This window comes from Bufo bufo, chromosome 3 (assembly GCF_905171765.1).
Source record: "Bufo bufo chromosome 3, aBufBuf1.1, whole genome shotgun sequence".
Taxonomy (NCBI): Eukaryota; Metazoa; Chordata; class Amphibia; order Anura; family Bufonidae; genus Bufo; species Bufo bufo.
In genome coordinates this window covers 179,271,692-179,284,172 of record NC_053391.1, presented here as the reverse complement: position 1 = coordinate 179,284,172, position 12,481 = coordinate 179,271,692, and the positions used below count along the sequence as shown (strand labels likewise).

Below are 12,481 nucleotides of genomic sequence, written 5' to 3'. Positions count from 1 at the left end.
TTGTATTATTGGATAAACTATAACAGGATAGCCTGTATTCTGCTGACAGTCTCATATGGTTAGAACTGAGATTATTGTATGGCTATTTTACAGTATATTAGTGACTGTTTATCTGTACTAGTGTATAACACGATTACAAAAACCAATGTTGTTATACCAAGATACAGCACATTTGCTCTCTTATCACATTTAGTAGTTGCTTTACAAGGTGACATAGCTTTTGAAGAGACTGATCAAAATCACAAACTGAGCAATTCAATTTGAAAAAACAGAATGGATAAAAGGATGCAGACAATAGGGAGGGCTTGCAAAACTTGGACACCTCCTGGTGCAAACACGACCAGAACGTTAAGATAATTTAAATCACTTTACTGATAACTTTGGAGTATTGATACTCCATTTTCAAGTCTTGGGGTTATGATCGAAGTGCTCGGGTGAAAGGAAGAATTAATCCTCCTCACCGAGTATGTGAACCATTATGCTTTCTGTGCTTTCTTTCCCCCTGTATGGACATCAGAATGTCCTGGCAGATTTGTTATTTTTCTAGTTTTCAGTTTTGTTGAATAGGTAACTTTATTGATAAAGTCTGGCTGCAATGCAGAGTGATGAGTCACAGGCTGGCCCTGCCCCCCACTGTTCAGTCTGCAGGAGCCAATCCCACTACATGTGGCCATGTTACTTCACCCATACATAAATCCTAAAGTGTTTATCTTGGCCTATCTTGTGTGATACATGTGTGTCATGACCATGATTAGTTCAGGAAACATGGTCTGTGTACAGCCTGGATCTCCCAGGGCGCCCTGGGACATGTATTCCTGGGCTTATCACAGTCAATTGCGTGAGCCCTATCACTCATACTTGAGCCCCATAACAGTGTTGTCCATAGCGCCCCTATAACACTGAAATCCACAGCGCCCCTATAACACTGAAATCCACAGCGCCCCTATAACACTGAAATCCACAGCGCCCCTATAACACTGAAATCCACAGCGCCCCTATAACACTGAAATCCACAGCACCCCCCATAACAGTGACATCCACAGTGGCCCCATAACAGTGACATCCACAGCGCCCCCATAGCAGTGACATCCACAGTGCTCCTATAACGGTGCCACCAGTGCCATCCACAGTGGCACGGCACCCAGTGCCATCCACTTTGCCCCCTTTTCCATTCAGTGCTCCCATTGCCATCCAGTGCCCCTAGTGCCATCCAAAGTGCCCCAAATGCCATCCAGTGTCCTATTGCCATCCACAATGCCCCCTTTGCCATCCAGTGCCATCCACAATGCCCCCATTGCCATCCATGGTGCCTCTAGTGAGATCCACAGCATAGTGATCAGCCTCAGGGATCATGGAGATAAGTCATTGCTAGAGGTGACTGACAGCGGCCTACATCCCTCTCCATATTGACATCCCATGCATGCTCGGCTGAGCGTACATGTTTTTTGGGGGGTAGGAAGAAATCAGTGCTGGTAGTGTAAGACCAGTCTTACTTTGCTTCTGGCCTATGGCTGCCCTCACAGTGGTACGGCTGAGCTACCTCCTCTGTGTACACCTCCAATTTTGAGGCATATTAAACCAGATTTAGATGAACTGTGATACATGCTCATGATTGGAGTATATATACTGTATATATTTGTGAACGTTATTTTGTTAAATTCATATTGTGGGAAATATAGTACATTTACATTGCCCCAAATATATTTTTCTTGAATGATAGGAAATTAAACCCTCTGACTGTAGCACTTATCACTAAAAATCATTTTAACACAAACGCATTATCATTGACAATAGGAAAGTAATTTGCTTTGTTCATGATAATCTTTACATCTCTGTCTAACTGCATTGATGGGATACATAACAAACCAAAACAATAGACTGAAAATACTTTGCCTTTCCTTCTGGATTATTAGCACAATCTAAATGACAAATAACTAGGTAGGAATCCATTATCGGATTCCGTAATCAATGTAAAAATGCCATCGTGTGCAATATTCACAAACGGGAAGCCAATCAATTCAGACCATAGTCTTTGGGTTAATTCGCCACTTTGTAATTTTACTAAAGGTTGACAAGTAAATGTAAGTGGCGCTTTGATAGCTTACACTGACAAGTCTCTTTGTTTTCCTCTGAGGAGCACAATTAGTAAAATAATAGAGGATTGCATGTTTTCATTGACTGTTAACTGTTCTGCTCTGATAGATGGCAGGGAAAACAGATGGAATAAGGTGACACACTGGGAACATTTGTGCACAGCGATCCATCGTGGTAACTGAGACCGGGGAGCTAAAAATACAAGTAAACAAACATATCATCAACCAGGCAGGCAATGTGAACTGGTTAGACCTTGCTGAAGTTACATCTCCTGCCGGAGAAGTCAGCAATTCTGGATTAAATGGGTCAGGCTTATGGAGCTTCCCAGGTCAAAATTAAAGCTGCAGCTGACCGTAGATATTAGATTTTTGCTGTGATATGGTGGCAGTCTAATAGATAGGGCTCTTGATAATGGTCTAATCCAGGGATGCTCAAACTGCGGCCCTCCAGCTGTTGTAAAACTACAACTCCCACGATGCCCTTCTGTAGGATGATAGTTGTAGGCTGTCAGGGAATGATGGGAGTTGTAGTTTTGCAACAGCTGGAGGGCCGCAGGTTGAGCATGCCTGGTCTAATCTAATAGATTTTTCTGTCTGTAGATCTGTTTCCTACAGAGGTAAGCAGAACCTAAAATGTTTGGCAGCCACATATTTCCTACATTCCATTGAAATAATATAGTATGAGTATAGTATAATATAATATAACTTATGGCCCATAGTAGCGGAATCCATAACAGGATGCTTAGATAACCCGAACCTTGTACGCCGAACTTGAAAACAGAAGTTCGCTCAACACTATTCAGTGCACTCAGTCTGCTTATTAGCCAGTGTGCTGGGTATTGCAGCTTTCTCCAGTTCATGATGGATAGGCCATCAATATTGTGAACCCAGAAGGCCACTTTCAAATAATGTTTCACAGTATAAAATCCGTCAAACAGTCGATCAACAATCAGTAACAGTAGTGCAGTAGTAGTAGTACCTGTAATAGTGCAGCAACACAATGGAACACAAATGCTCTCCATGTGCCAGCTTATTGTGCATCTGGACATATCACCATAATACATATTAAAGGGGTTGTCCCATGAAAAAATATTTTACAGATTTTAAACCAGCACCTATATCTGAATACATTTGTAATTGCATGTGATTCAAAATTTTGTATGGCCACTGAGTTATTCACTGAAACTATATGTATAGCGCCACCTGCTGTTTGCCTTTTTTCTACATTGTCTGTCCAGCCCACTGAGGTTGACATACATGCTCAGTTCCATCCTTCAACTGCCACCAGCTACAGCATAAAGAACATGACCCCTGAGAAAGTGCATGCCCCCCAAGCTAACAGCTTGAAATAAATCTGGCAGAACTATTGCACCAATGAACAAGAAGATATCTGGATCCATGTGAGGTACAGGACTGGTTCTAGCTTTGATAGAAAGAGGTTTTCATGTACTATAATATGTATGATTTTAATTGTTTACATTATTCATGGAATAACCCCTTTAAGTATTCCCTCTGTAGAAGCACTATTACTTTAATATAAATTATCTCTCACTCTGAAGTAATAACATTTTGAAAATTGTCTCAAAGTTTGATGAGTAAACGGGAACCTCATGTCTGTCATACAGTGCCAAAGAGCATCCTCTTATATCCCGACCCCCGGCTTCTGCTTAGGTCCTCATGGAGAGGTGATGTTAATAGAGAAGAGGCCAGAGAAGTCCTCTCTCCTTCCACCACCATAGATCGGAAAGTTATTGAAGCCAGTGGGAGGAGGTGACACGAGAACAAGCCACACAGCAACAGTTAACCCTGTAATGTGGGGCATTCGTAAAATCAATACTAAAAATAAGGTGGAAGTATGGTATTATATGAGCCTGTCTAGGGTGTATTTGTAAAAAAATAAAATAAAATGACAAAAATTTTACGTAAAAAAATGTAACACATTTGCTTTCTTGCCTTACAGATTGGTGTGCGCTAGCTTGGGTCTGCTCCATTACACTGAACCTTTATCTGAATGTAGTAAAAGAGATGAGGACAGACCAATACCAACTGTAAGTAATTGATTTCCAAGATGTTTCTCTACAATTTTGCATTTGTCTGTGAGTAGAAGTGTGGTGGTACATCATCTGCCTATTCTTGGTATATGGTTGGTTTTACTATGGGGGAGATTTATCAAAAGTGGTGTATGGAAAACTGGTTTACTTGCCCATAGCAACCAATTAGATTCCACCTTTCATTTTCCAAAGGAGCTCTCAAAACTGAAAGATGGAATCTGATTGGTTGCGATGGGCAACTAAGCCAGTTTTCTTGACACTAGTTTTAATAAATCTCCTCCTGTCTGCTGTGACATCTCTCATGCACAGCACACAGAGAAAACAATAGATTCTGCTCCTCCCGTTCCTCCTGTTTCTTTGTAGCACACTCTTCTAAGCGGTAGCAGCACGGAGAGCATTTTACACGAGTACTGAACTGTTTTCTGTGAAATAGAAACCCTAGTAGAGCCAGCATCAACATCTCTGTGAATCTCCTCTCCATAGATTTTTAACCTGGTACCTCAGTGAGCTGGTAATCGGTCTCGTCTCTCGAGATGCAGTATTAGGCCCCATTCACACGTCCGCAAAAGGGTCCGCACCCGTTCTGCAAAATTCTCTATGGGCCCGGACGTGAAGCAGAGAGCACACTATGTGCTCTCCGCTTCTGCATTAGCGGAGCGCGGCCACGAACTTCCGGTTCGCAGCTCCGCAAAAGATAGAACATGTCCTATTCTTGTCCGCAGCTGCAGACAAGAATAGGCATTTCTATGGGGGGTGTCGGCCGGGTGTGTTGCGGATCCGCAATTTGTGGGTCCGCAACATACCACGGACGTGTGAATGGACCCTTAGTTGTCAGTTCGGGAGATGGGGAGGGGTGGAGAAGAAGTGCCTGATAAGTGGAGAAAGATGCATTTATACAATTAGATATACAAAGTTTCTTACTATTGATTTTTGCAAAGCTTGTTGTAAGTACATCACCCATTTAAACACATATGGAGTAATTTATTATGACCAACATTTTAAACTTTGGTCTTAATAACCCTTGTACTGGCGCATGATGCGCCAAAGTTATGTATAAACGCCGGCTTCTAAATAAGTTAGGCGCATCCACAGCAGGCCTAAATCTACTCCAGCTCCCTTGCCACAAATCCCCTATACAACCGAATCTGTGAAAGATATGCTCCAAAAATTGGCGTATATCTAATAATAAATGACCCCCATAATATTGTGTACACCTGAGACCAGAGTTTCAGTTTCTGATCTAAAGTTTACTGATTCTAAAGTTTACGGAGATGGATGAGTACAGCCCTTGACTATCTCCATCAACCCCATAGACATTGAATTGAGAAGTAGGGCACATGCATTACCACCACTTCATTTAAATTCCTGCTCACGGTGGTGAGAAGAGCACGGGACCCCCATCCTGTTGTTTGGTGGGGACCGCAGTAATCCGACATTTATCATCTATCTGCAAGTCTTACATTTTTTAGGCATTGTTTTCAAGTAGCATTTGCCATATATTTCAGACTATAAGATGCAATGAACTATAAGACGCACCCACAATTAGAAGCATAAAAATAGAAAATACAGTTATCACCTATTTGTGATATACAGTTGAATAGGTAGAGACACAGTAGAAAAGCCAATACTTCATAACCTTGCCAGCCACAGTGCCTTACCGCCTTAGCAGTCATAATGCCTCCTGACAAGTCCATCCACAGTGCCTCATCACATTGCCAGCCACAGTGCCCCTTGACTATGCCATCCTCAATGCGTCATCAAATTGCCAGCCACATTGCCCAATTGACTATGCCAGCCACAGTCCCCCATCACATTGCTATTCACATTGCCCCCCCCCCCCCTGCCAAAGTGCCTTATCACATTAGCAGCCATAATGTCCCCTGACTATGCCAGTGTCAGTTCCCCTGGCTATGCCATTCACAGTGCCCCATCACATTGCCAGCCACAGTACCCTCTGACTATATCAGCCACAGTGCCTTATCACATTGGCATCTATAATGTCCCCTGACTATGCCAGTCTCAGTGCCCCCTGAGTATGCCAGCCACAGTGCCCCATCACATTGCCGGCCACATTCCCTCCTGACTATGCCAAGCACAGGGCCGCATCACATTGCTAGCCATCCTGCATGAATCCCCACCTTCTGCTTTTCATGGAGAAATTATGAGGTTTTGGCATGGCTGTGAAAATTTTATGATTTTATCATCACTCATGGATGATGTATCCAACAGCGATCTTCAATCTAAACAAACTGGAGCAGAACCATTGCTAAATTTGCCCCATTGACCATACTGTCCAATGATGGAAAAGTGTGATGTCAAGAAGCAGTATCAGAAGTGGGGGCCTTATTTTGATTTGGTCTGTAGCTTCTGCCCTTTCTCTTGGATGTTCCTGCACCGTCTGTTCCACTTTGACACTGAGAATTATACAGTTTAGTATTGTGTTTTCTTGTTCCGCTCTTTACACTATTTCTTGAGGCCTATTTAAATGATCTTCGTCTGTTGCATGGTGTGAATGGGGGTTGAGGACGGTGAGCATAATTTACTGGACAGTTGATTTTTCTAATCTGACAGATGTCATGATATCAGCCGCCTACCACTGGCCATCTCATCAAATGAATTATTCTCCCGTTGATCCTTGGTTATCAGCACTGTGGCTGCGTTATAGAATGTATCACTGTCTCTTTAGACAAACAACTAATCCTTGCTAGAGCAATTAGACATATAAAGACCTCAGGAAAATAGAACTTCTGCAGTCCTGTGACCAGGGACGGCATAATGAGGAGTGGCAAGAAGTGTCACATTGGATCGTGTCCTCCTAGACAGGAAGCCTTTCAGTAATGTCATTTATATGTCATGCACAATTGAAGCAGCTAATAGCGTTAATCTCTAAGGGAGAACAAGTTGTAACAGTGTTAATTACAGCATTATTTATTTATTTGCAGATATATGGGCTATCGCTCTATTATAGGAAGAGGGGGGGGGGGGGGGGTGCGACTGTTTATAGCTGGGAAGGCTCTGTTGTTCTGTGTCCTCCAGGAGGGTCAGGTACTCTCAGATAAGCTTATTCATTGCAATAGGCTTGCCCTGGAAGATGTGCCATCAATTCTAGAGCATCACTTCATCTAGAATATTTTGTGCAACCTCTGTGAACCTCTCTGCCTTGCTGCTCATATTTTGCCGTTTTATAGAATGTACCGCAGCAGCCAGATCTTCTGAATACATTATTAAAAGCAAAACCCTGTTCACACATTCAAACAGACAAATATATAGATGATGATACAGCTTGATGGCGCCCAAAGAACTTCTTAGATATGATGAACAAGAACTTCTATTGCAAGCTAAAAGACAACGCGTTTCGGTGAATGCCGTCCCCTTCTTCAGGTATGCTTGCTTTTACTGTATCTGAAGAAGGGCACTGCGTTCCGTGAAACACATTGTCTTTTAGGTCGCAATAAAAGATCTTGTTCATCATATCCATCTTTGTACGCCATAAAGTGTACCATCATCTCTATATTTGGCTCTCACCTCCCCCTCGGAGAGGCGTGCAGAGGAACAATTACGCTACACGCTTCTTCTAAAGTTGTGCCTATGTTTGCACAACCACTGAAGGTGAGTCTTTGACTGGCACAATATAGCTTCACTTCCTCTTACATTGTCACCCAATGGTGCGCCCGTTTCCTTGTATCCATTTATCCACTTAACCGGGACAGACAGGAAAGCGTATGACTGCAGTATCAAACGCCGCAAAATTTGTGTGTAAGTTGTAACCATAGAGACTCATAATTCAGCACAGCCTCTGTAAACACAAAATGGTAGAATATTTTTGAACAAAATTATTAGCAAAATAGTTTAGTTTTAATTTCCGATTACGTTGGAGCATTTAAAAAGTGGTTGCAAAGGTGGCGCTTAAAGTACATGTGTTAAAGGAATGCGTGATTGGGAATATACAGAATATACAGTTTAAAGGGGTTGTCCGGGCTACAGATGTTGATGACCTATCCATCAATATCAGATTGTCAGGGGTCCAACTTACGAGGCAACCCCGCTTATGGGTTGTTTGAAGGAAGCGCTGCAGTGTCATTTTCAATATTTACCTGCACACCTTATCCCTTGGATGGGAAGAATATCTATAATTACACTGCGTCGTCGCTACAAAGGAGAGGGTGTGCAAGTAAACATTGAAGAGAACGCAGGGCTAGCACAAGCTCCATGGCCCCTTCAAACAGTTGATCAGCGAGGTTACTGGGAGTCATACCCCTGCTGATGTCTAGACTTGAGCGAATCGAGCTTTGGATCATAGATCAGAAGTCAATTCGTTCAAACACTTTGTTTTAATGTTGTCAGAGACCTTTCTCCGTACAGCATTAAAATGTATTTCCTATGTGTAGGCAAACCTCGTTTTACCCAAAGTTGCGCGAGACTTGGGTGAATTAATTCGGTATTCTTTTCTCTGTCTTTAAAAAATTTTAAAATTAGGAATCCAAAGTCGTGTTTGGTACCGAGGTACCAGCCGGTACCAAACCCGACTTCGGATTCCTAATTTTAAATGTTTTTAAAGACGCAGAAATGAATACCGAATTAATTCACCGAAGTCTCGTGCGACTTTGGGTGAAACGAATTTTGGCTCAACGCAGCCCATACATTTTAATGCTGTACCGAGACATCATTAAAATCAAAGTGTATGACCAAATGGACTTCAGATCGATGATCCAAAGCTCGATTCGCTTAACATCAATGATGCCCTTGTCTGTGGATAGATCACCAATATCTGTAGCCCGGACAACCCCTTTAAGAGGTCGTTTAGAAAAATAGTAATGGCCTGGACTTGGTGAACTGAACTTTCCTAAAGGGATTCTCAAATCAGTGGCAGTAAAGTGAAAAGTAGAGTATTCTATTCTGAAATGTGCGGTATGAAACCAGCAGGGTATATTTTCAGTACATATTTAATTTACCTTCACTGCTGACATTTACACTTTTACTTTTTTAAGCAATTTGGAATTAATTAGTGTTATCATCATCCTGTTATGTTACTAGAAAGAGCCGTGTAGTCTTCTGACACAGATTAACAGCGTCGGTTCCCATGTATATAAGTAAATGTCATAATGCAATTTAATATGATCCCAACAGGTTGTGAAAGCAAATTAACTTTATAATGCTAACGGGGATATGTGTTCGCACAAGGGACACAATGGTTTTTCATTTGCTGATACACATTTATAATTCCATAACTGTAACTGTACAGCTCATACCTATATATTACTTTATAGTGGCATTTATAATCCCAGGTTTTTACTGCAGAATCTCTGGCAAAGTATTATCTACTTGAAGCAATGCTGCTGTGAGGAAATGGGGTTAGCAGCCATAGTAATGCACAGAATTTTCATGTTTGAAGCAGCTGTCCTATTGTGGTCTTAAAATGCGTTGGTTACCACTTTGGGATGGTACTCACCTAGTGTGATGCAGTGTCAAATGTTAGGAGATATACTGCCATAGCACAGGCCCATACTGCCTCTCGGGGTCTTGTATAAAGGCAAGCAGGGCCATAAATATCGCCTGTGCGGCCTGTTCAACTGCATGGCCCAGTGTGTGAAGGGGGGTCCAGAGTAGGGCAACCAGGTAATTAAAGGGGTATTCTCATCTGAGACAACGGGGGCATATCGCAAGAATTTGTCCCCATTGTCTGATAGGTGCGGTGCCACCGCTGGGACCCACACCTATATCAAGAACGGAGCGGGCCAAAGGGGTGGCTGGAGGACTCCGGTCCAACCACCACCAAGCACTCTCCACATAGAAGTGAATGGGAGCGCACCGTGCAAGTCGATTCGTACAGTATTAGAGTGTATTGGCTCCTATGAGCCGAAGTTATTACTTCGCAAAGTCTCGCGAGACTTCGCATAATAACTTCATAAATCAATTTGTACTATAAAAAAACATTTTCCGATCTTGGGTTCGGTTCCAAGGTGCCACTTGGAACCAAACCCAAGTTCGGGAAATGACTTTTACAGACTTCGCGAAGTAATAACTTCAGCTCATAGGAGCCAATACATTATAATACTGTACGGAGCACTCGCTCCGTACAGTATTCAAATGAAGTATTATGTGAATCAACTTCGGATGTTTCATCCGAAGTCGATTCGCTCATCCCTACTCAATAACATTGCTGAGGTGGATGCACATGCTCTGTTCCGTCCTTCAACAGACACAAGACATAAATACTGTTAGAAGCTGTGACACTTACGGAGAGAGCTGCAGCTTAAAGGGGTTGTGTCACTTCAGCAAGTGGCATTTATCTTGTAGAAAAAGTTAGTACAAGGCACTTACTAATGTATTGTTATTATCCATATTGCTTCCTTTGCTGGCAAGGCAAATTTTTTCATTGCATTATACACTGCTTGTTTCCATGGTTATGACCACCCTGCAATCCAGCAGTGATGGCTCTTCTTGCACGCTATATAAAAAAATGCAGGCCTTTCTGTTGGCCAGGAACCTGGAGGCGCACATAGGCTGGTGTTTTTTTTTCTATAGTGTGTAAGCATGGCCACCGCTGATGGGTTACAGGGTCGTCGTAACCATGGAAATGAGCAGTGTATAATACGATGGAAAAAGGAATCAATAACGATAATAACAATACATTAGTAAGTGCCTTGTATTAACTTCTTGTACATAATAAATTCTATTTGCTGAAGTGAGACAACCCTTTTAAAGGGCACACTCTCTGAGCTGTGATAGGAAGAGAGCTGGAGCAGAAAGGACACACCCCTTCATTGCTAGCTTGAAATAAAATTAGCAGAGCAACTGGAACAGTGTATGGGGGATCCCTGGATCCATGTGAGGTACAGAGCTGGTTCTAGCTTTATTAGAAAACGATTCTAATGTACTATGTGATGTCTAGTGTTCATATTTTTACATTAATCATGGGATACCCTCTTTAAGGGAATTAAAAATGTATTTTAATGGGAAGCAGCACATGATGAAAAAAAGCAAATAAAAATGAAGCAGTGTGCCCTATCTTGGTGCGGAATCCACGCTGAATTTCCTATTTTAATGAATGGGAAGTGGAAAAAAAAGCACCAAACGCTCCATACAGGGACGGATTTGCCATAGACTTTACAGGGAAATTTCTATGTGGTCCGATGCCCAGGGGGCCACCTGAACCCTTCTCTCTGCCGCTGGCTGAGTACATAATGAGCTTTCAGCTGTAATTAAATCTATGAGAATTAGGTGCGCATGTACCCGGCCAGCGACCGTACATGTCCTCTTGGATTCAACTGTGGCCTACAGCTGGAGGAGGAGGACAGAAAATGGCAGCTATTGATGGCCCCCACAGAGGGATAGCTTTGGGGCAGTATATTGTGCTGCACTGTGGTATAGGGTTCTGCTAGGACAGTATTGCTGACCCCGCTTACTTGTGTTGCCCTGCCTTCTGTCAATTTGGACTTGCCTACAACATGGGGCCACTTTTAGTGGGGGTTTTTTCACCTTAACTTTCCAGTCCGCCACTGGCTCCATACGCGTCTGTGTGTGTTTTTTTATCTGAATCTGCGCCAAAAACTGCAAGCAGAAAATGCAGTTTTGCATTGAAGTATACACCCCAAAAACATATTAAAAACATGAACCAAAAACACGACAAATAATGCTCCAAAAATGTTCCCGAAACCGCACAGAAAAGGGCACCTTAAAATAAATAAAAAATCTGTGTGGATTCGGTGCTGATTTTAAAAGTGTGCTTTTAAAATCCGTTGTGTGAACATACCCTAATAGCAGTAAGATTATGGAACTCTCTGCCACAGGACCTTGATAGATGATATATTAAAAAGTTCACAAAGTGCCTGGATGCCTTTCTTGAATGTAAAAATTCTGCAGGTTATAGGTGCTAGATTACAGGAGATGAGATCTTAATCCAGGGATTTATTCTGATTTAAGATATCTCCCCCAGACCTCTCTAGCAGCAGGGCATGAAGCTTTAGTTATTTTTCATCCTCTGCTAGAAATTTTCTTTCTTGCTTATTTCTTTAAAATATTATTTCTAGAATAAAATATATCTGGCATACTGAGTTTCTACATTTCTAACCAGAAGAGCAACATTTAGTGCTCCTGTGTAATAATATACGGTACATGGTATTATATGTTAAACTGGCACAACATGGCTGTTTTAGGTTTCACAGCTTGCAGATAGATGTACATCATTAGGTCCATGTATATGCACTTTTGCTATTTAGGTGTTACAGCGCCAGCTCTGGTGGCACGGACCCACCTGTCTGACCCCACTGCGGCCAGTGCATGCACCATAATCTTCACCAGCCCATAGCTGGCCATCTTGCGTTACATAAGGCACCT

General features: G+C 42.3%; 1 protein-coding gene across 3 annotated transcripts in view; it reads left to right on the top strand.

Moving 5' to 3' along the window:
- LOC120994900 (G-protein coupled receptor 1-like) overlaps positions 1–12,481 on the top strand; it is a 653,505-nt gene that overhangs the window by 190,698 nt on the left and 450,326 nt on the right. For all 3 annotated transcript variants that reach the window (XM_040423783.1, XM_040423781.1, XM_040423782.1), the window contains one exon: positions 4,054–4,141. In XM_040423783.1, coding sequence (XP_040279717.1) covers positions 4,054–4,141 — 88 coding nt within the window. The remainder of the gene's footprint in view (positions 1–4,053; positions 4,142–12,481) is intronic.